This window comes from Aythya ferina (assembly GCF_964211825.1).
Source record: "Aythya ferina genome assembly, chromosome: 6".
NCBI lineage: Eukaryota > Metazoa > Chordata > Aves > Anseriformes > Anatidae > Aythya > Aythya ferina.
The window spans coordinates 21,051,690-21,072,858 of NC_140303.1; the positions used below are offsets into that span (position 1 = coordinate 21,051,690).

A 21,169-nucleotide genomic window follows, 5' to 3' on the forward strand; every position below is an offset into this window, starting at 1 on the left:
TTCTTCTGTCAGAGCTAGCTTATTTTTTTTGAGTTGTGTTATCTGCATTGAGTAACTGGATTTTCTCATTTTACCTCCCCTCTTCTACTAGTTGCATTACTTGGAGTGGTTTTCATCCATTTTGTTGACCCATACTTATCTCTTCCTATGTAGTAATTTACTCTTTATTACATCCCACTAGTCTTAAAGAGATCAAAAGTGTTGCTCATATCATAATACAATGCAAAAAATCTGTATATAAGGATTCCATCATATATTTGCAGAAAACACGCCTGCACACAAATGCAGTCCCCCACCCCCCAAACTTTGATTCCTCTCTTTTAAGTGTGAATATAATTCAGCTTGTATTGAATTTTGAAATGACCAACATACTGAGAAGATATAGAGTATTTTATCAGAAAGGCCCTCCAGCAGAAGACAGTTAAAAGAAGTTATCAGCAACAGGGAATTGGTTTGAATGCAGCAAAATGAGGTTTGACTACAGCAAGTATTCTGTTGTAGTAATGATTGTAACAGTATTTTTTTTACTCCTCCATGATTGTGATCATGTTAGAAAGGTTTAGCAAACAAATGTACATGTATGATATCCAGGAGTAATGAGTTTATGCTTTACACTCTGAGAAGATTTTCCAATTACTCTTAACCAAAGTCAAGAACATACTTTAATTCTTACTTTGTTGCAGATCTGTTCATACAGATGGTTTTGTTATTTATAGCATTTTATGATCAATAACCTATTGATGAGTAATTTGATGTGTGGATACATTTTTATATGTATGCGTATGTCATTTTTCAGTTTGGGTCAGAACATTCTGTGAGTTCACAACATCTGCTCTGTGTTGTTTGCCTGTTGCTATGTGTTGGAGGGTATTTGGATTTTACAGCATGTTATGTGACCATTTAACAGTCATACATCAGAATTTATGATCTTTCCTTATTTGCAATGGCAATCTCATGCCTGAGGATATTTTTTCCCCTCTAACAACTGCTATGGGAAAGTTCTAGAATCATCACGAGGTGTAATACAGATTTTCTTTAAACAGTGAACTCCTTCATTTTCCATTGTATACTGATTATCCTTCTAGTACTACACAGTACATAAATTTCATGAGGAATATCATCAGCAATACTTGGAATATTTAAATAAATAAAAAAAAGAAATAGTGTAAAATATCCTCCTATTTTCAAAAAAAGTAATCATATGAGTAATTCAATCTTTTGCCAAATTTAAAAAGTTGTGTTTTAGTACCATAATATAAATCTGCACTCAGTGGTATCATAAGCTTGAAAATTCTTTTTTATTAACATAAAAAAGAGTAAGAAAATATACATTGTAATTAAACATTTGCTTTAGTCTGCAAGTAAGTAAGGCAAGTAACAAAACAATAAAATAATTCTTTACGTTCTTGTGAACAATTAGAAACAGAGGAAAGATTTTTCAGATATGGAAACAAAAGGAAGTCTTCCGTATTAGAAAATATTTGGCAATATCAGATACTCTCTCAATAAAATATCCAAGTCTATAAGTAATCCATATTTACAATATCATATGCAATCTTCATGGCTACATGTAGTAAGATGTGTACATATAATTACTGTACATTCAATTTTAAAATCTAATTTGCACCATTATCTTTCAGCTTCATTAATGTCAGAAAAAAACACTGTTCTGCCTTTGTGTTCAGTACAGCAAGACAGCAAGTATATTAAAAGTAATAATTTTTTCAGACATCTTAAAAATAGTACTTTTATTGGTAGGTTTTGTAACTTCCTGTTTTAATGGGAATTCAAACTTGGACTGTAAGCTGTACAATCATGTCCCTGTAAAAACGTAACAATGTAGAAAATGTTTGCACATGCCAAAAACTGGTAAAAAAAAAAAGCTAGAATTCTAACTTCTTTTTATATCTCTGAAAATGCACCCTTTTTATTTCCTGTGTTGATACCACTGCACATAACTAAAGGTAAAAAAAATAAAAATATCTGTATGAAAGAAAAAGTGATGGAAGGCCCCTTTGAGAAGTGGCTGTATGAGTACATTTTTTCCAGAGAAAATTACTCTCCCAAGTCCTATGTATTTTTATTTAGCACTTGAACTAACCTTATATGTTGCAAGGATACTTAGAGATCTTTTAAATCAATTTAGAGCAGAAGCCAAAGTCTATAGCATGTTGAGGCTACTTTAAATGGCACACACTAAGGTTGAGCAAGGTTTTGGAGCTTGGAGCTACTCCTAGGGACCCTCCAAAGTTCAAAGCAGCCAGAAGCCCACACCACGCAAACGAAATATCACTGATTACCTGCTTGTAACGGTAATTGCCCAGAATGAAATCTCCCAGCTCCCATTGAGTTTCTTACCATTGTGTTTATCCTCAAAGTTGAAAAACAAAAATAGAGTCTGACAGACTACCTCCAAAAGTTTGCTAATCCTTGTTTTTCAATTAGTTTTATATCATCGAATAGAGAAGTAAAGAAATGCCACCTTTCTTTTTCAAGTGTCATGAACAGTTTGTGGAATAAAATGGAAAACAAAAGGCATACTGGTTACTGTAGCTTAACTTTAAACAGCATGTTCACCCAGAAGTTGTTATTTTGATACTTCTAAGTCAGTGTTGTAACAAAGGAAATAACAGTTTTTTTTTCTTCCCAATATACAATACGGTTAGAGTTTATTCCAGAACAGTCCTTGGACTACCTTGCACACATGCACACACTTTATATTAGATGACTCAGTGCTATGCAAGGATTGAATGGGCTCGTGTTCAAACATAGATGAGACACAGCAACAAAGCAATACACACCAACTTAAAGTTGCCTGTGGTCCACGTGTTGTGAAGTGCATACATGAACTCATACTTCAAAAGCATTAACAGAGCATCTCACACAAAGACTAGATGTGCATCCACCAGCTGTAACAAAATGCTTACTGATTTCACCAGAAAAACAGGCTTATTTGAGCAGAACATAAAGAGATCACAAGAAAAAATGGTAGCACAGTTTAGTGTTCTCCAGAAGCTACAGCAAATCCCTTTTGCTACTTAATATATAATATACACAGTAGGATGCATAACATCATGTCAGTTGAGCACTCATTTCAAGTAAAACAAGTGTTCTCATTTTTCTTTCAGAAAGCTGCTAGTAGTACTGTTTGGATTTTATGCTGTAGCTGCTCAGAACAATTTTAGGGAAAACAAATAATTGTGTAGAGCTTGAAAAACAAGGAAAAAGCTGTCCAATCCATTGTGCATACTGGGACTGGACAAGCGTTTTCTCACATGAAACAGTTCACCAATGCTATATGGGTCTTAAGCATCCACATGTATATGTAAGTAAAAGCAGAACTCTGGGATGTAGTCCTTGAGTACCAAATAGCACAATAGGTAACTTTTTTTTTTTTCTAATAATGTGCTCTGCTAGGTTTCTATACTGCACTCACCAAATAATTAAATGTTATTACAAATCAAATAACAGGAATTGAGGTGCTTTTTGTCAAAGATGCAAAATAATGCATAATCAAAATTGTTTGTATTAATGCAACACTAACTACAAAAATATGTATTTGCCAAAGTTTAATGTGTTTGTATATTTTAATTAGATAGATGCAAATTTATCTAGCCTTAAAAAGGAAAGGATCTACTGCCTGAAACAGTCTATGCAACATGAAGAATAGTAAATTTAGAACAGGTATTGCAGTTACCAAGATGACTTTTAATGGGTTCTGTAGCTTTTAGAAGACATTATAATAGAAAGGCTCATCACTTTGGAAATGTGCAATCAAAATAATCTATTACAATTATTCTTCTGTGGTAATAAAAAAGTATTGTTTGTATCTGTGAAAGAACTGAATGAGCATAATACATTAATACACTGATTACTAGAAAGAACTATAAAACTAAAGTGCCAGTAGAGACTTGAACTGCATTATTTAACACTTTAATTTCAAATGAGAGAGGTCATAGAGTTAATGTAGCTTGCTTGTAGACTAAATTATGTCTTAATTCTTATCACAATAATGACTGTGACACCGGTACAGAGATGGCAAAATCAGCTTTCAGTTAACTGGTAGTATTTTAATCAAATCAGCAAAGCTCATCTGTTTCTTGGCAGAAAACATCTCTCACTTCAAGCTCCTTTCTTATCTGATATCACTACCAGTCTACTCTGGTTTCTAACCAACTAATTTCTAGTCTACTGCCATAAATCAATAGGAACTGTACAATCAAATCAAGATAGTAAAATGCTGCCTTCTGGGATAGAAAGAAGATTTGGTTAAGCGATACATATTTTTCTAAGTACGTATCTATAGCTTTCCAAGACAAATTCTTGGATGCATTGCAGTTTCCTAAGATTTCAGTAAAGTATATGTTATCTCTATAAAATATATATATTTGGTAGAAATTCAACAGATACATTCTGATTACAAACAAACAAACAACAAAAAACTCCATGAAGTTTTAAAAAGCCACATTTCACTATGATAACAGGCAAATTGTTCTATTTCTTTGTCTGAATTCAAAATTTTAGACTAAAAACTTTTACAGTGCAACTCTGCAAAGTGCTGAGTGACCTCAAAGCCTATAGGTCTTAGTTGTTTGTGAGGGGTTTAGTCAACTTGAGAAATCAAGTCCTTAAAAAAGTAAACATTAGCATGGGCTTACAGCTAAATTCTGCTCTCTGGTACACGTCACAGCTTTCATTCATACCTGTAAAATCTCTCAGAACAGAATTTAGTCTCCATAACTTTTCATGACTGTAAGAGATAAAAACATTAATTTAAAAAGTGACGTGGAAAACGTGTTCCCATTATGTGATGCCATTCATTTTTCTTTAAATGAGGACTGAGCATGAACCAATATGATGTGTTTGGGACTCACTGGAATTTAAATTCATATGCAGAAAGCTTGAATGTCTTTGAGCAAGCCATACCGTAAATAAAATTGCAACCTATATATATATATCTCCATATAACTGAGTTGGAAGGAACAGGCTTTTGGGCAGTATACTAGTACTGTTTTTCTATATATTTTCTTTACATAGTTGACCGTTGGCCTGCTTCATCAAGTTTGAAGTTTCGTTTTCTGGCCGCATCACTGTTGAACCCCGCGTCAGATCTGTCTGCATTACTGCAATCTGTCATGGTAGATTCTGCCTCCACGCCTTCCGGAGCCCCGCCGTTGGGCCGCTGAACTTTAGCACTTTCTTCTGGCGGGCGCTTCCAGTGAGGCCTGCTTGCCATCCACAAAATAAGCGCACCAAATGTGACAATCAAGAGACCAAGACAGTTGACAAAAATTGCCTCTGGTGGGGATTCACTATATGCAGAACTTTTCATTTGCAAAGAGAAAAAAAAATAAAAAAAAAAATGTTTTAAAGACAATCCTGGTCTAAACCAGCAGTCCTCTGATAGATAAGAGGTCTTTTTAAAAAACAAAATCAAAGAATGTCCCAATACTAGATAATTACTGTTCTATACAAACAGAATTACAGTATGCAATGAATAAATTTAATAAACAGGTGGGAAAAAAAAAATACTTACAGAGAAAATAGAAGCTTTTCTGTGATTCCCATGAGAGCTGATGCAATCACTGCTACAAAGATGAGGAGACCCGAATAAACATGGATTGGCATGAGAGCCGCTCGGAGAGGAACTGGAGCAAATGGGAGCAGAAAGACAGCAAAGCCCAAGAAAAGCTAAACACAAAACAGATTCTTGGTTAAAGCTTTAGGGAAAACAAGCTGCATGTCTCAGTCACAATCAAAACCATTATAAAAATTGAAATTTGAGATGTTTTCAGGTACAAATTTGACAAGAATTGGCATTTTTATTTTTGAATGGGTTTCCTTGCAAAACCAAAGCAATCATTCCGGATTAGTGCCTGGGAAGCAGACGTTAGATATTTGATAAATAATCCCACCTCATATCGGTGTCCAAACTTACTGCTAATGCTAAAACTGCTACCAATCTGAGTATAGGAAATGCAAGTTTTCACTGTCAATAACTCAATCAGATATTAAAGGAATGACTAGCTACATGTTTACAGTCCCTTCAATTTCAAGTCCTGTTCTCCCCTTCTGTTAGGGATTTACACATAAATGAAGATCAGAAGGCAGTTTAACCTTTTGTCTTGAGTGGTCTAAAGAATTTCACCCAGTTAGAGCTTTCTCTAAATTAAAGGACACGCCTCTAGAAGGGCAGTGGTCTACTGGCATTACAGAGTGAAGATGTGTGTGGGTAGCGTGAAGCTGTTCAGGGCCACGAGTCCTCCCATTAGTGCTACGTCTGTGACAGAGGAGAGCACATCATGTCACATGGTGTTTTCAGTCACAGGCTTGCACTGGCACCTTAAGGCTGCATCCTTTCTTTAGTTTGTTCTCCCTTAACTTAATCCTGCTGCTAAATGAGAAGTAGTATGTGAATTTGTATTTCATCTTGTTTTCATTTCCAGCCTTCATTCTTGTTTTGTCTTTCCATGCTGGATTAAAGAGCTGGTTATTTTCTCCCAGGGAAGCTTTTTAATACACCTTAATCAAGTCATGTCTTAATCTCCTTCTATATCTGCTAAACAATTGGAGCTTTTTAAGTCTTTCACTAGAAGACAGTTTTTCTAGCTCTCAAATTACTTTTCCAGATTTTCTTTGCATTTTTTTTTTTGAAATTAAAAGTTAAAAAGTGTATTCCGTAGTATTGCATACTGATTTCTTCAGGCACTTCTTTCCAGAGTCACTGCTTTCCAAGAAATGGTGTCCATTTGACATTTCTGTCCTATTGGTGTCCTTGTGCTGTACTATATTAATATACATTGGCTTACATATAATATATGTACACTACTATTCCTGCAGGTCTAGTATTATGTGAGCATCCCCCCTCAATAATTTATTAATTTTGAGAGTTTAATTAATTTAAATTAAGTTAAAAATAATTAAGTTTAATTAATTTCTTTAATTTTGAGGAAATGAAGACATTTCCAGTGTCTTCTCTACTAACAGAAATACTGTTTTATGACTCCTTCCAAACGGGGAAGTAAGTCTCCAGTCAGACTGATATTTTAGAAGCAATTGAGAAATATTGTTAGGAAAAAGTCACATCACTATTCTATTGACCAGACAGACAAGGCATTTAGTTAAGTGCCATTGATCATACTTAGAGTAGCAAAATGAAAAGCAGAATTAAGATGTTATTCACAGTTCTTCATCTTAACCATTAGAAAAAAATACTGATAGTGGCAGCAGAGATTTCCCTGAAATAACTGCTATTAAGACGAGGAAAATCTTAACATTATTCTCTTATTCATTAGCTGTAGTTGTTCAACTATAAAGTATATAGTTAACAATGCGGCAATATGCCTTCTTTCTTTTCTGAGTGTTAAAAACACTGTTCCAATACTAGTCCTAGCCTGAGCAGTGAAGGACAAAAGCATTAATGTCTCACACATAAGATTTCTTCTTCCTAGCTAACTATTTTCTATTTCTACAAAATAGAAGGACTTCAGAATTTTAGGCACAGAAACATTACAGCTGTATGTGTACACTACATGTCATGGCATGCCTGCTCTTCTTCTAAGCCAAATGCAAAACATATCAAGTTAGTTCCTTTTAAATTATGGTAACTCCAACTCTCTGGCAATAGGAGCAGTTAAAAGCAAGCACATGAACATTTATCAAAGATTTGCTGATTCAGAAAAACTTTTCTCTATAGTAACTAATTTAATGTCAAAGCCTTTAGGTCTGCACTGCCCCCTACTGTGCTCGTTGTGGTGATAGAGAAGCCCTGAGACCAAGAAAAAATTTTAAATTTATAAACTTATGCTAACTGCAAAAGAAACGTCAACAACAAAAAATGGAAAAGCAATTACTTCATTTGAAAATTCCTCAATAAAAGCTCTGTTTAAATATGTTACCAACAAACCAAATCACTTGCTTTAACTTCAACAGTTTATAGAACTTAGAAAAACACTACTGTATAATTGAACAGTAAATAAACCCAGCAAGTAAACAAAACATGCTTTAAAATACTTTTTTCCTTGAGGTCAAGGATCCAGTACTTGCTCATTTACATGCTAATTTGCCAAATCACAGAATTTAAGATGGGTATCCTAATAGTTAAGAGCATATTGTAGAATTGTAGGATATGATATATTATTATTTAGTGCCTATAGTACCTGAATTACTCAACACATTCTTTAGCTTTACAATTGGTTTAAAGATACAGTTAGATTCTGACCTGGAGAGAATAAAATATAACAGCAGTCAGCCCAATCCAGCTGTGCAGACTGTACATGTTGGGAATATTCCTGGCATTGTGATATTCAAACACGGCTACCATAGAAACAATGGCAAGAATCATAGCTATGGTATTTAATCCAGCATGTATGAACTTCATTAGGAGTTTGCTGCACTTCCAGGTCCAAGGTAACCTGTACACAATAATGGCTGAAGAAAGAAGAGAAACAAGATGTTATGCCTTACAGTATAGCTTCTCTAAGATTTCGATAATCATGCATCATTCACATATTTCTATTGTAAATTAGGGAAAATCTGACCTTTAATCCTTAAAAAAAATAATAATAAAAAAAAATCTACTAAAAAGCTTTTTCTTCTACATAGCCTAACACATAGCATATTCCAAATATACAACTGAGGCGTAAATATAGCTTTTAGGGAAATTTATTCCTAACTTTTTGAAAAATTCAAGTGTGTTTCAAAAAAGTACCAGTAAAAAACTTGTCATCTTTTCCTTGTTACTTAAGTTGATCTAACAGGAAGTCTGCATAGGATTTTGATTTTTTGCTACTAGCCAGATTGGAGGAATAAGGCCTAATTCTTATATCCAGAAGTTCACACACTGAGAAAGTGTGCAAGATTTTTTTTTTTTTTTAAACGTTTATTCTCTTTGCAACTTTACATGATGCTATTTACTAATTACATAGATATTTATATAGCTGTATCTATTACCTTGATATTAGTAGGACTGTTTTAGACAGGAAAGGGCTACCCAGCATAAGGGAATCATAATCCTACTTTAAGTAATAATAGGATCTGGCACCTACAACTCTTGAAACACTTAAATGCAAGTAAGATCTTTCGCCTATAGCTGCACGTATAACACTAGCATACTGTGTTTTGTCCAGTGTGAAGAAAACAACAATTTCTAGTACTCTGATTCCAGATGGTCCATAAGAATAACAGCCTGGAGCGCTCCTCTTTCCTCGAGGTCCTCACTGCTCCTTCGCTGCCATGACTGACCCCTGTCTGTTGCACACAGACCCGACCAGATCACTGAAGCCCCAGGTACTTCTGAATAAAAACTTGTAGTATTTCTGGATGTGTGCTAACACACAAGTACATTCAGATAACAGGGGACAAATATTTATGAGCAGGCCCATTCCTTTGACCAATACATGCTAATACCTTGCCTGGGCAAAAAGGCTGTGCTCCATTCATCTGATTCATCAAATCTTGATTTAAGGTTTCTGCTTATAAAATGATATTCAAATCCTTATATATAATTAGCTGTATCAAAACCAAAGAATATATCCAGGTTTGAAAAGAAGTTTCCATTCCAAACACTCATGAGAAAATAAATGCACTAGAAAATAAAATATCTATTACCTGATAAATATCTATTACCTGATACTACCTCCAAACATTAAGTATTTACTTAAGTAATTCTCACGTGCTTTCCTCATTACTTCTTTATAACCCTATATTTTTATGCAAAAACAAACAAACAAAAAACACTCAATGTCGCAATGAATAAATGGCAAATTAATTTTAAAGTTCTGTTTACACATATGTATATTGACTTGGATACATGCCACGAAATACAGCACTCCACTACATAATTCACAAAGAAAACACTGTTCACAAGTGGAATTTCCAGTCTACAAGCAGATTTTAAATCAATACATGCTTTTACATACTGTGTAAATATATAATACTGGAATGAAAGTGTCCCTTAAAATATTTAAATATATACAGCATTTAGATAGTTCTTAACTTTCTACTTTTTAAAAGAGGCAAGAGCAAATCAGAAAAAAATCAGGAAGATAGAAGCCTTGCTTTAAAGACAGCTTGACAGTACTCAGTCTATATGACATAATTTGATATGTGATTCAGCACAATAAGCTTATGATCACTTAAAACAGTTCCCCAAAATTTATACAGTAATCTTATAGCTTGTTAATATTGAAATAATTGCCTGCATTAGGCAGAATTTAGCATCAAGGATTTCTAACGTAGTAAGCCAAAAGGTCACAACCAAACCTCAGTATCCTATCAGGATATTCCCAGTAAATCTTCCATGCTTTGTCTATTATCAACAGTTTGTTCCAAGTGGAACAGAATACTGGACTCTAAATATCTTGAAGTCAATTTAAGCTGAGTAGATCCTGGTCTCAGATTTCAGCCTTGGTTCTCAAAGGGTAATGTCCAGGCTAAAATTTTTGTCTAACACTTTTCTTTGGTGCATAAGACACTGTCATCTATTTAACTTTCAAAATCACTATCAAGCTCCGTATCCATTTAGTCTCAGATCTCTGTATGGGCCATGAAACTTTTTGTCTGTCCAGCTTTTGGAAACATTGTAAGAGAAAAGCAGATAAATGGCTTGGACACTTACTAGCAATGCCATGCATTAGCATGTTATGTGCTGTAACCCAGAACAAATCCATGATAGCACGTTTTGGTTTAATCCCCTTTCAGTAAGGACTGTGTGAAGTTAAACATTGCAAGTTGAGTAGACCTGCCAGTTTAGCACTGACAAAAGGCACAGTCCCCTTTCCTCATCACCACTTTCACTTCCTTTCTGCTTTCCCCACCCTGCTTTGTCACAACTGGTGCTTCTCCAACCAGCAGGAGGGAACAAGACACTCCAGAGAACAATGCAGAGAGGAGGAAGGACCTTAGGCTTTCAGTGGCGTTCCTAAAAGAGTGACTCAGCTGTAATCTGTAATTTCATCTCAAATTTAAATTAGCCTGTGATCAAAGCACTTACACAGTTATAGCACTTTTAGTAGCGTCGTGTTAAAGCAGTCCTGTAAAGAACTTCCTTTATGTACAACATCTCGCTTAGTAAGAGGATTGACATTATTCAAGTCTAGGCATCCTTAGACACAGCTGCTTCACTCTGATCTCACTCTTGCTTTGAACTCTGATTTTAAAGCACATCACATAGGGTGGAGTGATCTTGAAATATTTATGTCGCATAGGACACCTTGTTCATCGCCAAATACACAAAGCAAAATTCTAGTGAGCTCTCTAGTACTTCTGACTGGTGCGTGCTGCAGTGCAGTATAATGGATTGCTAATGGGACACCTCCTACCCCAGAGGGCGCGTGGCATGGTTCTGGGGATGCACTGGGCTTGCACTACACAACACATCCCAGCTGCCAGAAGGGAACAATTCGCTTCATTCCTCTTGTGCTTCTTGGATGATCCTACTGCTTGCCTTTGGCAAGTTCTGTATGGCCACTAGATTCTTTGGGAAACACATTAGCACTAGAATGAATGAAGTAAACCCAATAAATTAAGTCCCTATTTATAATTTCAAAGAACTCTAAAGTCATCAAGAAAAGTACCTCTTCACAGCCTGCCTCTGATGAGACCCTTGCAGCTCAGAAGTCACTTGCCCTTCAAATTCCTCAGAATTCTAAAGCTCAGTGAACATTAGAAACTCCAGGAATTAACCACTTTTCCTTTTATCAGATGTTTTGTTACATTCAAAGCAGAGGTAATTGTGTTTGTCAGATAATTTGGAGCAAGCATTATCTTTAGATATGGTTTAAAGATGAAAGAATATGATTACTTCAAAACAGATTTGCACCTGCTCTCCTGGCTGTTGCACCTTGTCTGCTATCTTCCTTCTCCTGTCTGTGGCACTTGTGAGAACCTTTGTGAAGACAATTCAACTTGCTATTCCAGAAAAAAAAAAAATACTGGAGGAGTAGGGTGGCAGGGAAAGGGTTGTTTATGGATCTGACAACAGCCGGAGATGGCAGAAATGAGGCAGGAGGAAGATGAAGCCAGAGTCAAGGAGAAAGCTGAAAGGGCAAAGTGGAGCAAAAACGTAGAATATTTCAGCCAGAGTGAGCTGTTACATTGTCTCATCCATTAACCCAATTTCATCCATACAGATGAAATTTCAGAGTTGTAGAATAGCTTGGGTTGGAAGGGTCTTTAAAGGTCATCTAGTACAACCCCCCGTGGCACAGAAAGGGACACCTTTCACTAGATGAGGTTGCTCAAAGCCCCATCCAACCTGACATTTAATTGATTCTTGAACACCACACAGTAATGTGGTAGACCAGGATTTTTCCTTCTTTTTTTCTCTGCAAGATCTCTTACATAACATTCATGTTATACTCTTTTATCGATGTATTGCTGTCTTTTGGCCATGTCCTCATTTTAAGCCTATTTAAAATACAAGTTACATTATATTTATAAATCATATCTGATGAGGAATATTAGTTGTGCCAGTATCTTCCAAGACATAGCATCAACCTCTCTGAAAACTTTATTGTGCAGAGGTTAAATGTAACTAATAAATACCATAAAAGACTGACCCAAGGATGAGAGACAGAGTAGAACGGGATGAGAGACTACCCCATCCTCCTTGTTCTGATTGTCTTTATTCAATTTTCCACAACCCCAAAACACGCTCTGCTGTTTCTCAGTATCCAACATAAACTGTCACACCTCTGTAGAAAAAAAAATATCCTTTTATGAGGTAATGAGTTGAGAAACCCTCAAAAATATTTTATTCTGCATTAGATCATAATGGAGATCTCATAATTAGTCCTTTGGAAGGAACCAAGCATTATCATTTACAGACCAAACACAAAACAGCAAGTAAATACTGCTTTGGAGCGTGCCCTGGTGTCTACAGTCATCGTGCAACAATTACGATGTAAAATAATTTTTCCTCATGTGTTTTCCCTATCTTATTCTTTTAAACAAATGTTGCTGTGCTAATATGCACATGAACTTTCATTGCCTGTATTTTTTCCCCACTTTAAAGTCTAGAAATATCATCTGGACAGTTACTGTGCACTGCCAGTGTTTTGTCAGGTATCATTTACGTACAGGTACTGATCCACAAATAGTCAGTATTAATACTACCATGCCTACAGCTTTTTCATTTGTGTGACAAGTTATATACAGCAATGTACTTCCCCACATCCACATTATTATGGTCATCCCTTCTGCCTCCCACAGACCAACAATACAGTTCTATCCTTTGTACAGACTTCAGTGAACTCAAGAAACAGGTGATTTCATTACTATTTCAAATCCTGCACACAAATTTATCCAAGGTTATTTAGCTATTCCTTTCCACATTTAACAACTTTTTCTTTTTTTTCTTTTTTAACTACTTATTTTTCTTGTATGTACCCAAAGAAATAAGCTATTCCCCAGACTCATCCAAATTACTTTGAAATGTAGTTGACAGAAGTCTGCCATTGAATTCAATCAGATCCAGAGTAGTGTCTGATCTGCTGCTGTTTCACCTACTTTTATGATAATACTACATCAGTCTGCAACTTTGCTTCTTTATTATGTAACACAATTTCCAACTCCAAATAATGCTCTATTATTAATGAATTTCTTGTGTATGTTCTTTTTTTTTTTTTTTTCAAGCCACAGTAAACTTCCATTTACTTTACAAATACTCTTACCCTACACAAGGCTTGAGGAAACATCCTTACTCTGAAACAGGGGCAAACTGAGTTTCAGAGGAAATAGAAGCAAGTGAGTAGGAAGAAGTTCTGCAGAAAACCTCCCCCTGTTTTCTGCAACAATTCTAGGTCTTTAAAAAGAAAAAGCACAGTAGTTTGATCACAATAAGTACTATTTATCTTAGTGAAGTCACAGGTGTTCTTCATTACTTATTTGTAGCCTGAAATTACACTTCACATGACCTATTGAGCAACATTATATAAAACAGCTTCAAAGAATTTTTATTGCTCAAAACTTATTTGTAACTTAAAGCAACGAAGCACAGAACACACCCCACTGCCGCTGAGAAAATTGAATTTGCAGCGTCTGTTCAAATCACCAAATTCCCTACGTAACCAGAAGTAGGCAGCCACCCACTCCTCCTTCATCTTCCAGCCTCCGACTGGCTGGGCTCCTGCGGCAGAGCGAGCACACATGCGATCCAAACACCACGTTCCACGGGAATGAATGTCCAGATGTGCTGGACATGTTTCCTGGCGGGGTGAGTGCAATCTATCATTCAGCAACGAAGCAAATGTAAATAAGGTTACTAGCAATGAAATTCTAAGTTAATTCCCCCTATTACAAAGAAAAAATACTTCTGTTTACATTTATGCTTTAAACCTCCAGAGGCTCTTTGTTACTTAAGAACAGTAAAGTCTTCCCCTCACCTCCCCCCAAGAAGTCAGTGGTAAAACTGGAAGAATTTCCACTGTTGCCTGCAACATTCATTTGCCCTTCTTTGAGAAATTACTGACATTTCTTAGTGTATTCTCTGAACGTTGAAACTAGCAAGAATTTGGTCACTGGCTTTATCAGAACATACCGTTGGGAGCTGTTACGTCTGTCAAATTTTTCATGAGAGTATTGCATTTATCTCTCCTAAATTCTTACAATTTATCAACTGTATCATCTCTAATTTAGTCATTTTCTTGGAATTAGCTCATTACACTAGCAGCAAAACCACATAGTTCAAACTCCACATTCCTGTTGGCATCAAAGAGCAGCGCTTGCCCTCATGGCCTACCACAGGAGTGGTGCACGATGGAAGAAAAGGCACTGCTCACGTTGCGAGTAACGGGACGCTTTTAAGTTAGTCTGAGGCTGAACCATATGCGATCAAATGTTCAAGCACTATTGAAAAGTGATCCTACCCCGTCATAATAAAGTTTTATATTACTCAGGCAACAGAATTAAAAGTTAATTTAAAAGATGTATTTCTCAAAAGAATTTGCACAACATTGCACTGATGAACTGCACCGTGGTGATGCCTTTGGTGCTACGACTTCCCTGGCACCAACCCCGCTCCCGGGTCTGGCTTCAGTGATGCTGAACTTTCCTTTCTCCTCGGGAGACTCAGGAGAGCAAGCCAGCAGGGACGCAGCCAAAAGAGAGAAACTTTCCTTGGGCAGCAGTTCTGGCATTTCGGTTCCCAGCTCCCCCGAAGCGAGGCTGGCTAGGAAAACACACCTCGAGCACTGCGCAAAGCGCTGCCAAACCCAGGCCAGGGTAAACAAGTGCTCGAAGGGAAAGAAAGAAAAAAAAAAAAAGAAACGAAGAAAAAGAAAACAACAAAAACACACATCGCAGCTTCGCCTTACTACAAAGGACCATTTGTCCCGTCTCGGTGCGAGCGCTGCCTCGCCTCGCCTTGCCTTCCTTTCCTTTCGTTCCCCTGCCTTCCCTCCCCGGGGCCCCACGCACCGATGCCCTGGATGAAGACGAAGCCCGTGACGACGAGCACGGGGTGCCAGTTGAACTCCGCCGCGCCGCCGTCCCAGCCGAGCCCCTCTCGGTAACGGAAGACCCAGACGAGCGAGCAGACGACCGCCACGAAGCCGAGCAGCAGCGCCGACACCAGCAGCGCCAGGAACCGCCGGTAGCCCTCCATCTTCCGCGGCGCAGGGGAGGGACGGGATGGGACGGGACGGGACGGAGGGAGGGGAGGGGAAGGGAAGGGGCAGGGGCAGGGGCAGGGCGGGGTCGGGGTCGGCCCGGGGCCGGGGAGCCGCCCCGCTGCCGCTGCCGCTGCCGGCCGGGAGCCGGGGACGCGCCGCGCGCTCCCCCCCCGGGCTGACCCCGCAGGGGCCGGCCCCGCTTGCGCCCTCCTTCGCCGGGGAGCCGGGGGGGCGAGGCAGCGGTTCGCAGGCACCGGGGGGCAAACCGGGACCGACCGGGGCAAATCGGGAGCACGGCGCGGTGCTGAGGCCAGGCATGCACAGGAGATGCGCGCTGAGAGGCTTCGGTGCGGCGTGCTCCGAACACACTTGGAGGCACGGCCATCCGCTCTGCTTCCCAGCGGGTTCCCGAGTGTTGAAATGTAAAACAAATACTTGCCATTCTCATACGTGGATGCTGGCCTGCGTCCGTAGGAGTGCTTGGGCATTGTGCTGTTGGGACCTGCCAGGATAGGCGGTTTAGTTACACAGAGACATTAGTTTGTTCGTTTTTTTTTTTCCATGTTTTAAGTCCACCATTGGTTACGATACTTAGCTAAGATCTTAGGATTAACGTCTCCTCTGGGTGGCCTGCCAATGTCCTTCCAATGGGCCAAGATACAACCCAGAGGGGTCATTTTATTAATAGTACTCAAAGTTGCTCCCATTATGGTGTCTTTTCTCAATCTCTTACGCTTCGTCCATCTCTGTCTGTATTCCACATGGGATAGTGGAACCTCAGACATGTAGTAACATTGAGCTGTGATAACGCAATTGTACGTTAACCACAACGACAGGACAACCTTAAAGATAAGGGAGTAAAAGACTGTATGCACAGAGATAATAGAACCAGCAAGAACAGGCTTGGACTGCTGAAGTCTGTCAAAGAAAGGAAGGATCAGAAGTTTAGCAGAGAGGAAGACTTCTGGCCTTCATCAAAAGACCACCAGAGTATGCTGGACAACCACCCAAGGACTCTAGCATGCATGCAAATAGGGTCAGGAACCTATGTTAATGATCCTTTGGAGACCTGATGAATATGCAAGAGACTCACAGGAAATGAAATGAATATGTATATATGCCATTAACATAAGCACACTGCCAGTAACCCTTGGTCCCTTGGTGTGTGTGTTACAGCGATCTCCCCCACACCTGGTGTTGTAATATGGAATACCTGCTTAATAACTTCTGTTATTGAGTTTTCAATATGTCTACTGCATCAATGAGACCAGAAGCAGACCAGAAGCTGGAAGATGGCTGCTGGAGTGGAAAAAAAAGACCGTGGAAAATGCTGTGTACAAAAAAAAAAAAAAAAAAAAAAAAAAAAGAAAAAGAAAAAAGAGTGCTTAGCAATGGAAACAGTCAAGAAAATGTGTGTAGCTGGTTTTGTTTTGCCTGGCTCCCCTGTAGCAGCAAGACACAAAGATAGACTGGGTTATGGGGAGTTCTGTCACCACCTGAGAGCTTATGTGGCTCATTTCATATTATATTTCCATCAGTGCCCAGCTGTCCTTGGACTTAAATCTGCATGATTCCAGCTCCAAAATTAATAGATAAGTAATCGGCAGCACCACCTTTTGCAGTGTAGTACAGATAGCCCAGTTTAGGATGTCCCAGGTATAGGTGTCCCACTTTGCCTCCATTTCTGCTTCTCATCTGTTTCTGCTCCCTTCCAGCCTGAGGCTGCTGGCACCACTTCTGTTCTGCCAGCAGGAAAACAAAGTGACAGGACACAGAAGAGCATCAATCCTTTCCCCAGCAGCCTAGTGAAGCTGCCATGTTGCAAGGTCATGGTGCGCAGAAGGATGAGTGAAGAAAGCGTTGTTCTGGGCTGGATGTTTTGCACCATTACCATTAGTGGAGAGGAGAGGTGCCAGCACTCCTGATGCTGCTTTGCACTGAAGTCTCTATCATGGGGTGTTTCTCCCCAAACATTTCTTCACAAACATACCTCTCTGTCCAGCCTGAGGGGCAGAGCAGGCAGTGGTGAGAGAAACACTCATTCCTGGCTGAGGTATTTTGTACACACTGATAAGATCCCCCTGAGATATCTTCTCCAGGCTGAAGAGTCCCAGCTCTCTCAGTCTCTCCTCATCTGATGGGTGCTCCAGTCCTTTAATCATCTACATGGCCCTATTTCAGAAATTCCATGGTCCATTAACAGTTTAAGGGCATTGACAGACTGACAAATTTTGTGAATCCAAGGTCCTAATTCAAGCTCACTGTCTCTGCTTATTGTTGGTAAGATACTGACTTTTGCGTTGGAGTAATTGGGTCCTGGCCCTTGTTTCCTCCTGCCAATTTTGCAGTAGGAGTATAACTTCTGTTAAAGCACTGGGACATTAATTTAACAACTGCTGCAAAAGCCATGAGAATTTGCCAAAGCTGTAAGCACCCGCATTATTTTCCTTAAAGCAGCTGAAGCACAAGCACATTTCCATTCAGCTGCCTGTCATAGGGAGATGCTAGCCTGTGACAGGGTCTGGGTGAATAATGACAACTGAAGCCACCTTAAAAAGTTACAGCATGATATACTGGGGCTCATCTGCTGATATCCCCAGTTTAAGATATTTTGAAGTCAGCTTTAGCTGTAATGATAAAATCAAGGTTACAAACAACTAAACTGGTATATCTTTCTAGTACATCAGGCTCCAGTATTTGCTTACAACATTTTGTTAGAGTTGCAAAAAATTCTTTAAAATAAATATAAACTGGTATATCATACTATTGAGTCTATAGAAAATCTGAAATAATAGTTTCAAAAAGTGTAAAGTGCTTTGATTACATCCAGTCGCCCTAACAGTCCCATTTAGGAACCTTCTACCCAAGTGGATTTTACTTAAGCGTAAGTCCATATATCCCATACGCCTTTAATGACTTCGTATAGCTCAAACCCTGTTAAAGCAGCCAGTAACAAGAGCAAACACAGAATTTTATTGAACTGAAATCTGAGGCCCAGTTTTGCCAGCTAAATATGAACAAATTGTTTTTAAAATAGAAATTTGAAAGCTTAGACAGTGTCGAACACACCAAACCAGAATCAAGAGCAAAATAATTGTTGGGTCAATTAAAGTGGGCTTTAGGGAAAGTCTAATGTAGAAGATGTTTCTGGCAACACAGTTAGGAACTCCTGCTGGTATTTCTCTGTTTCCCATTCTTCCAACTCTTTTTGCCCACTTGATCCCTGTGTTGGATTGGTATGGGATCTGAAGCAATCTTTAGCACTGCTGCAACATCAGAGGGGATTGCACAGTTACATGCAGGAGGGAACTGTATCGTACAGTTGGCTGTTGAGGGCTCAGCTGCACACAGGATTCAAACATGAGTTCAGAACATGAACCCCTACTGGCATAGCCTGAATGGGGCTGTCAGATCTTATGGATCAGTGAACACCTGCTTTTGTTTACCATTGCTGTGGATAGGTGCCACAGTAGTTCAAGATCTCTGTTCTTTCCAAAGGCCTCTGTCTCCTAGAGCGTGTTGATGTTTTTTTCAGAACAGTGCCTGTTCTCTGTTTGCTGCTTCTCTTAGCAGTTGTCAGGACATCAGCTAATACAAACTTTCTTTGTGCTGCTGCATTGCCAGGTGTAGAAGCAGGATGACTGTGACTTCAGGTTTGTAAGAACCTACAAAGTAGAAAACTGGACTACTTGCACGTTACTTTGGAGAAGCGGAAATGGCCTCCTGCCTGTATGGTGCCTGTGGTGCATGGCTACTCAGCAACCTCTGCCATAGCTGCTGTATCATTCATACACTTTGAGAGCAGCACTCTAGATGTAAATCTACGTAGATGTTTACCTAAGCAGCACACCATATCCTCATAGATCATTACCTTGTTTTTTTTTTTTTTTTTTTTTTTTTTTTTTTTTTTTTTGATGTAACTGTTTAAATACAAGTAGTGAAATTAGAATTCCCAGTGACCAGTAACTGAGTTGTGAGAGCTATAGTTAGGAAGACATTGGATTGTCTTTCAGCAGCAACAACTTTATCTGTTTTTCCAGGCTGGACAAATCACTGAAGATCCAGCCCTTAGAACAGGACATTCCAAAGTGGTTACAGTGTCCCTCAAAGCACTTGGATGAGCTTTTCAGAAGGCTGGTGGCTGTTCATCTTATAAACAAACAAAACTGCTGAGATAGTGCTAACTGAGCTGGCTGTTATGAAAGCTTTAGAAGTATTCCCTCAGGAGTTACCTTACCAGGAGTAATACTGACAAGTGAGTTTAAGTAATTAGTGCTTGAGTGGTGCTGACAGCTCAGAATGATCCTTCTGCTCTTTTTGGCAGCCAGATCCATGTCTATGAAGCAGAGCCATTTGACCTTTGCTGTTGAAGACACCACCAATTTTTGCAAAAATTGGGAATATTGAACGGGACCTTTCCTTGAAGTAATTTTTACTTACTCTCCACCCTTTAGAGAGCTTTCACTGAGATAAAGTAGATGATAGTGCAGCTTTTGACCAAATTTCTATATGAGTTATTACCTATGCAGTGAAACTCTTTATTATTTTAATCCATAAACATTTTGGTTCTGTGAGTTGTAAAATATTTTTCTAATAATTTAAAGCCTTCTGTAACAATTTTTGAAAATCGTGAGACTGCGGAGCAGGAGCTGGAACTCCCAAAGCAAGATTGTAAAATGTTACTGCTTATGCTTCTTGTTTAGCTTGTGCTATTTCATTTTCTTCACCACTGCTCAGCAGCCTTGTCAGTGAATACTTAGCAGAAAAAAAGGGTGTGCACTCTTGAAATGCTTCTTACTCTAAATTGCAGCAAATCTTATCAAGCCACTCCCCTATCTTTTCAGTCCCTAGGCACTCACTGGGAAGTTCTTCATACATTATTAAAAATACAAACAAAAATGGGAGTAGCACTTCTGGGATGCTGTTTTTGCTTCTCTGTCCAGATATCAGATCATTGAGAAGCCAGAGTGAAGTGGATAAGTGGGAATAAAAAACAATTTTGTTGAAGTAGAAATGCTGGAAATTTGCTGCTTTGATCCACAATCCAAATATTTATGTGTTATACAATCAAGCCAGCTTTCAAGCAGTAGAAATAAGGGGCACTGGCATTATAAAGGACCATAATTGAAATGTGGTGTCAACAGTTGGGAGTGCCAACTCCCAACTTTTGACACTGTGCAAAGTAATTCTAGTGAATCTTAGCTTCTCCTTCCGTGCTTTCTTTATCTGTTCTTAAGAATCTGCACTTACATTTCCCTTAAAATATAATATTCCTAGAAGTGTAATATTCCTTCCACACCCATGCAAGAATAAGGAATTGTACTCCCATTTTATAAAATGAGCTGTTAAGCTATACCAACCAAAGCAGTTCTTATAATTTTATCATTTTAACTATTCACTCTGCAAGAAGGGGACCTAGTTGCTTTCATTGTTAGAAAAAAAAATGCAGCTCATTTATAATCACTTATCCAAAGCGAGCAGTATGACTCCTTTGAATTTATTTAATCTAAAAACATGAGAATGAGTTGGCAGAAAAAAGTCTTTTGGTGCTTCTGGAG

General features: G+C 38.5%; 2 protein-coding genes across 2 annotated transcripts in view; one reads left to right on the forward strand and one right to left on the reverse strand.

Annotated features, from left to right (window-relative positions):
• Positions 1-1,279: 1,279 nt before the first annotated feature.
• CYBRD1 (cytochrome b reductase 1) lies at positions 1,280-15,657 on the reverse strand. The gene is made up of 4 exons (XM_084524485.1): positions 15,418-15,657; positions 8,222-8,430; positions 5,537-5,691; positions 1,280-5,324 (listed from the first exon to the last, which is right to left on the reverse strand). Exons 1-4 carry the CDS (start codon positions 15,602-15,604, stop codon positions 5,030-5,032), a joined length of 846 nt encoding a protein of 281 aa, XP_084380611.1. The 5' UTR covers positions 15,605-15,657; the 3' UTR covers positions 1,280-5,029.
• METTL8 (methyltransferase 8, tRNA N3-cytidine) overlaps positions 15,454-21,169 on the forward strand; it is a 55,656-nt gene continuing 49,940 nt past the window's right edge. Inside the window, exon 1 of the mRNA XM_084524479.1 lies at positions 15,454-15,592. The gene's annotated coding sequence lies outside the window, so the exon portion shown is untranslated. The remainder of the gene's footprint in view (positions 15,593-21,169) is intronic.

What these genes read in the sequence shown, in the direction of transcription:
- CYBRD1 (XM_084524485.1), bottom strand. Translation starts at nt 15,604, where the DNA reads ATGGAGGGCTACCGGCGGTTCCTGGCGCTGCTGGTGTCGGCGCTGCTG. An exon ending in TTATATTTTATTCTCTCCAG is followed by an intron (nt 5,692 to 8,221) that starts GTCAGAATCTAA and finishes TTTTGTGTTTAG; the next exon opens with CTTTTCTTGGGCTTTGCTGT. An exon ending in GAAAAGCTTCTATTTTCTCT is followed by an intron (nt 5,325 to 5,536) that starts GTAAGTATTTTT and finishes GCAAATGAAAAG; the next exon opens with TTCTGCATATAGTGAATCCC.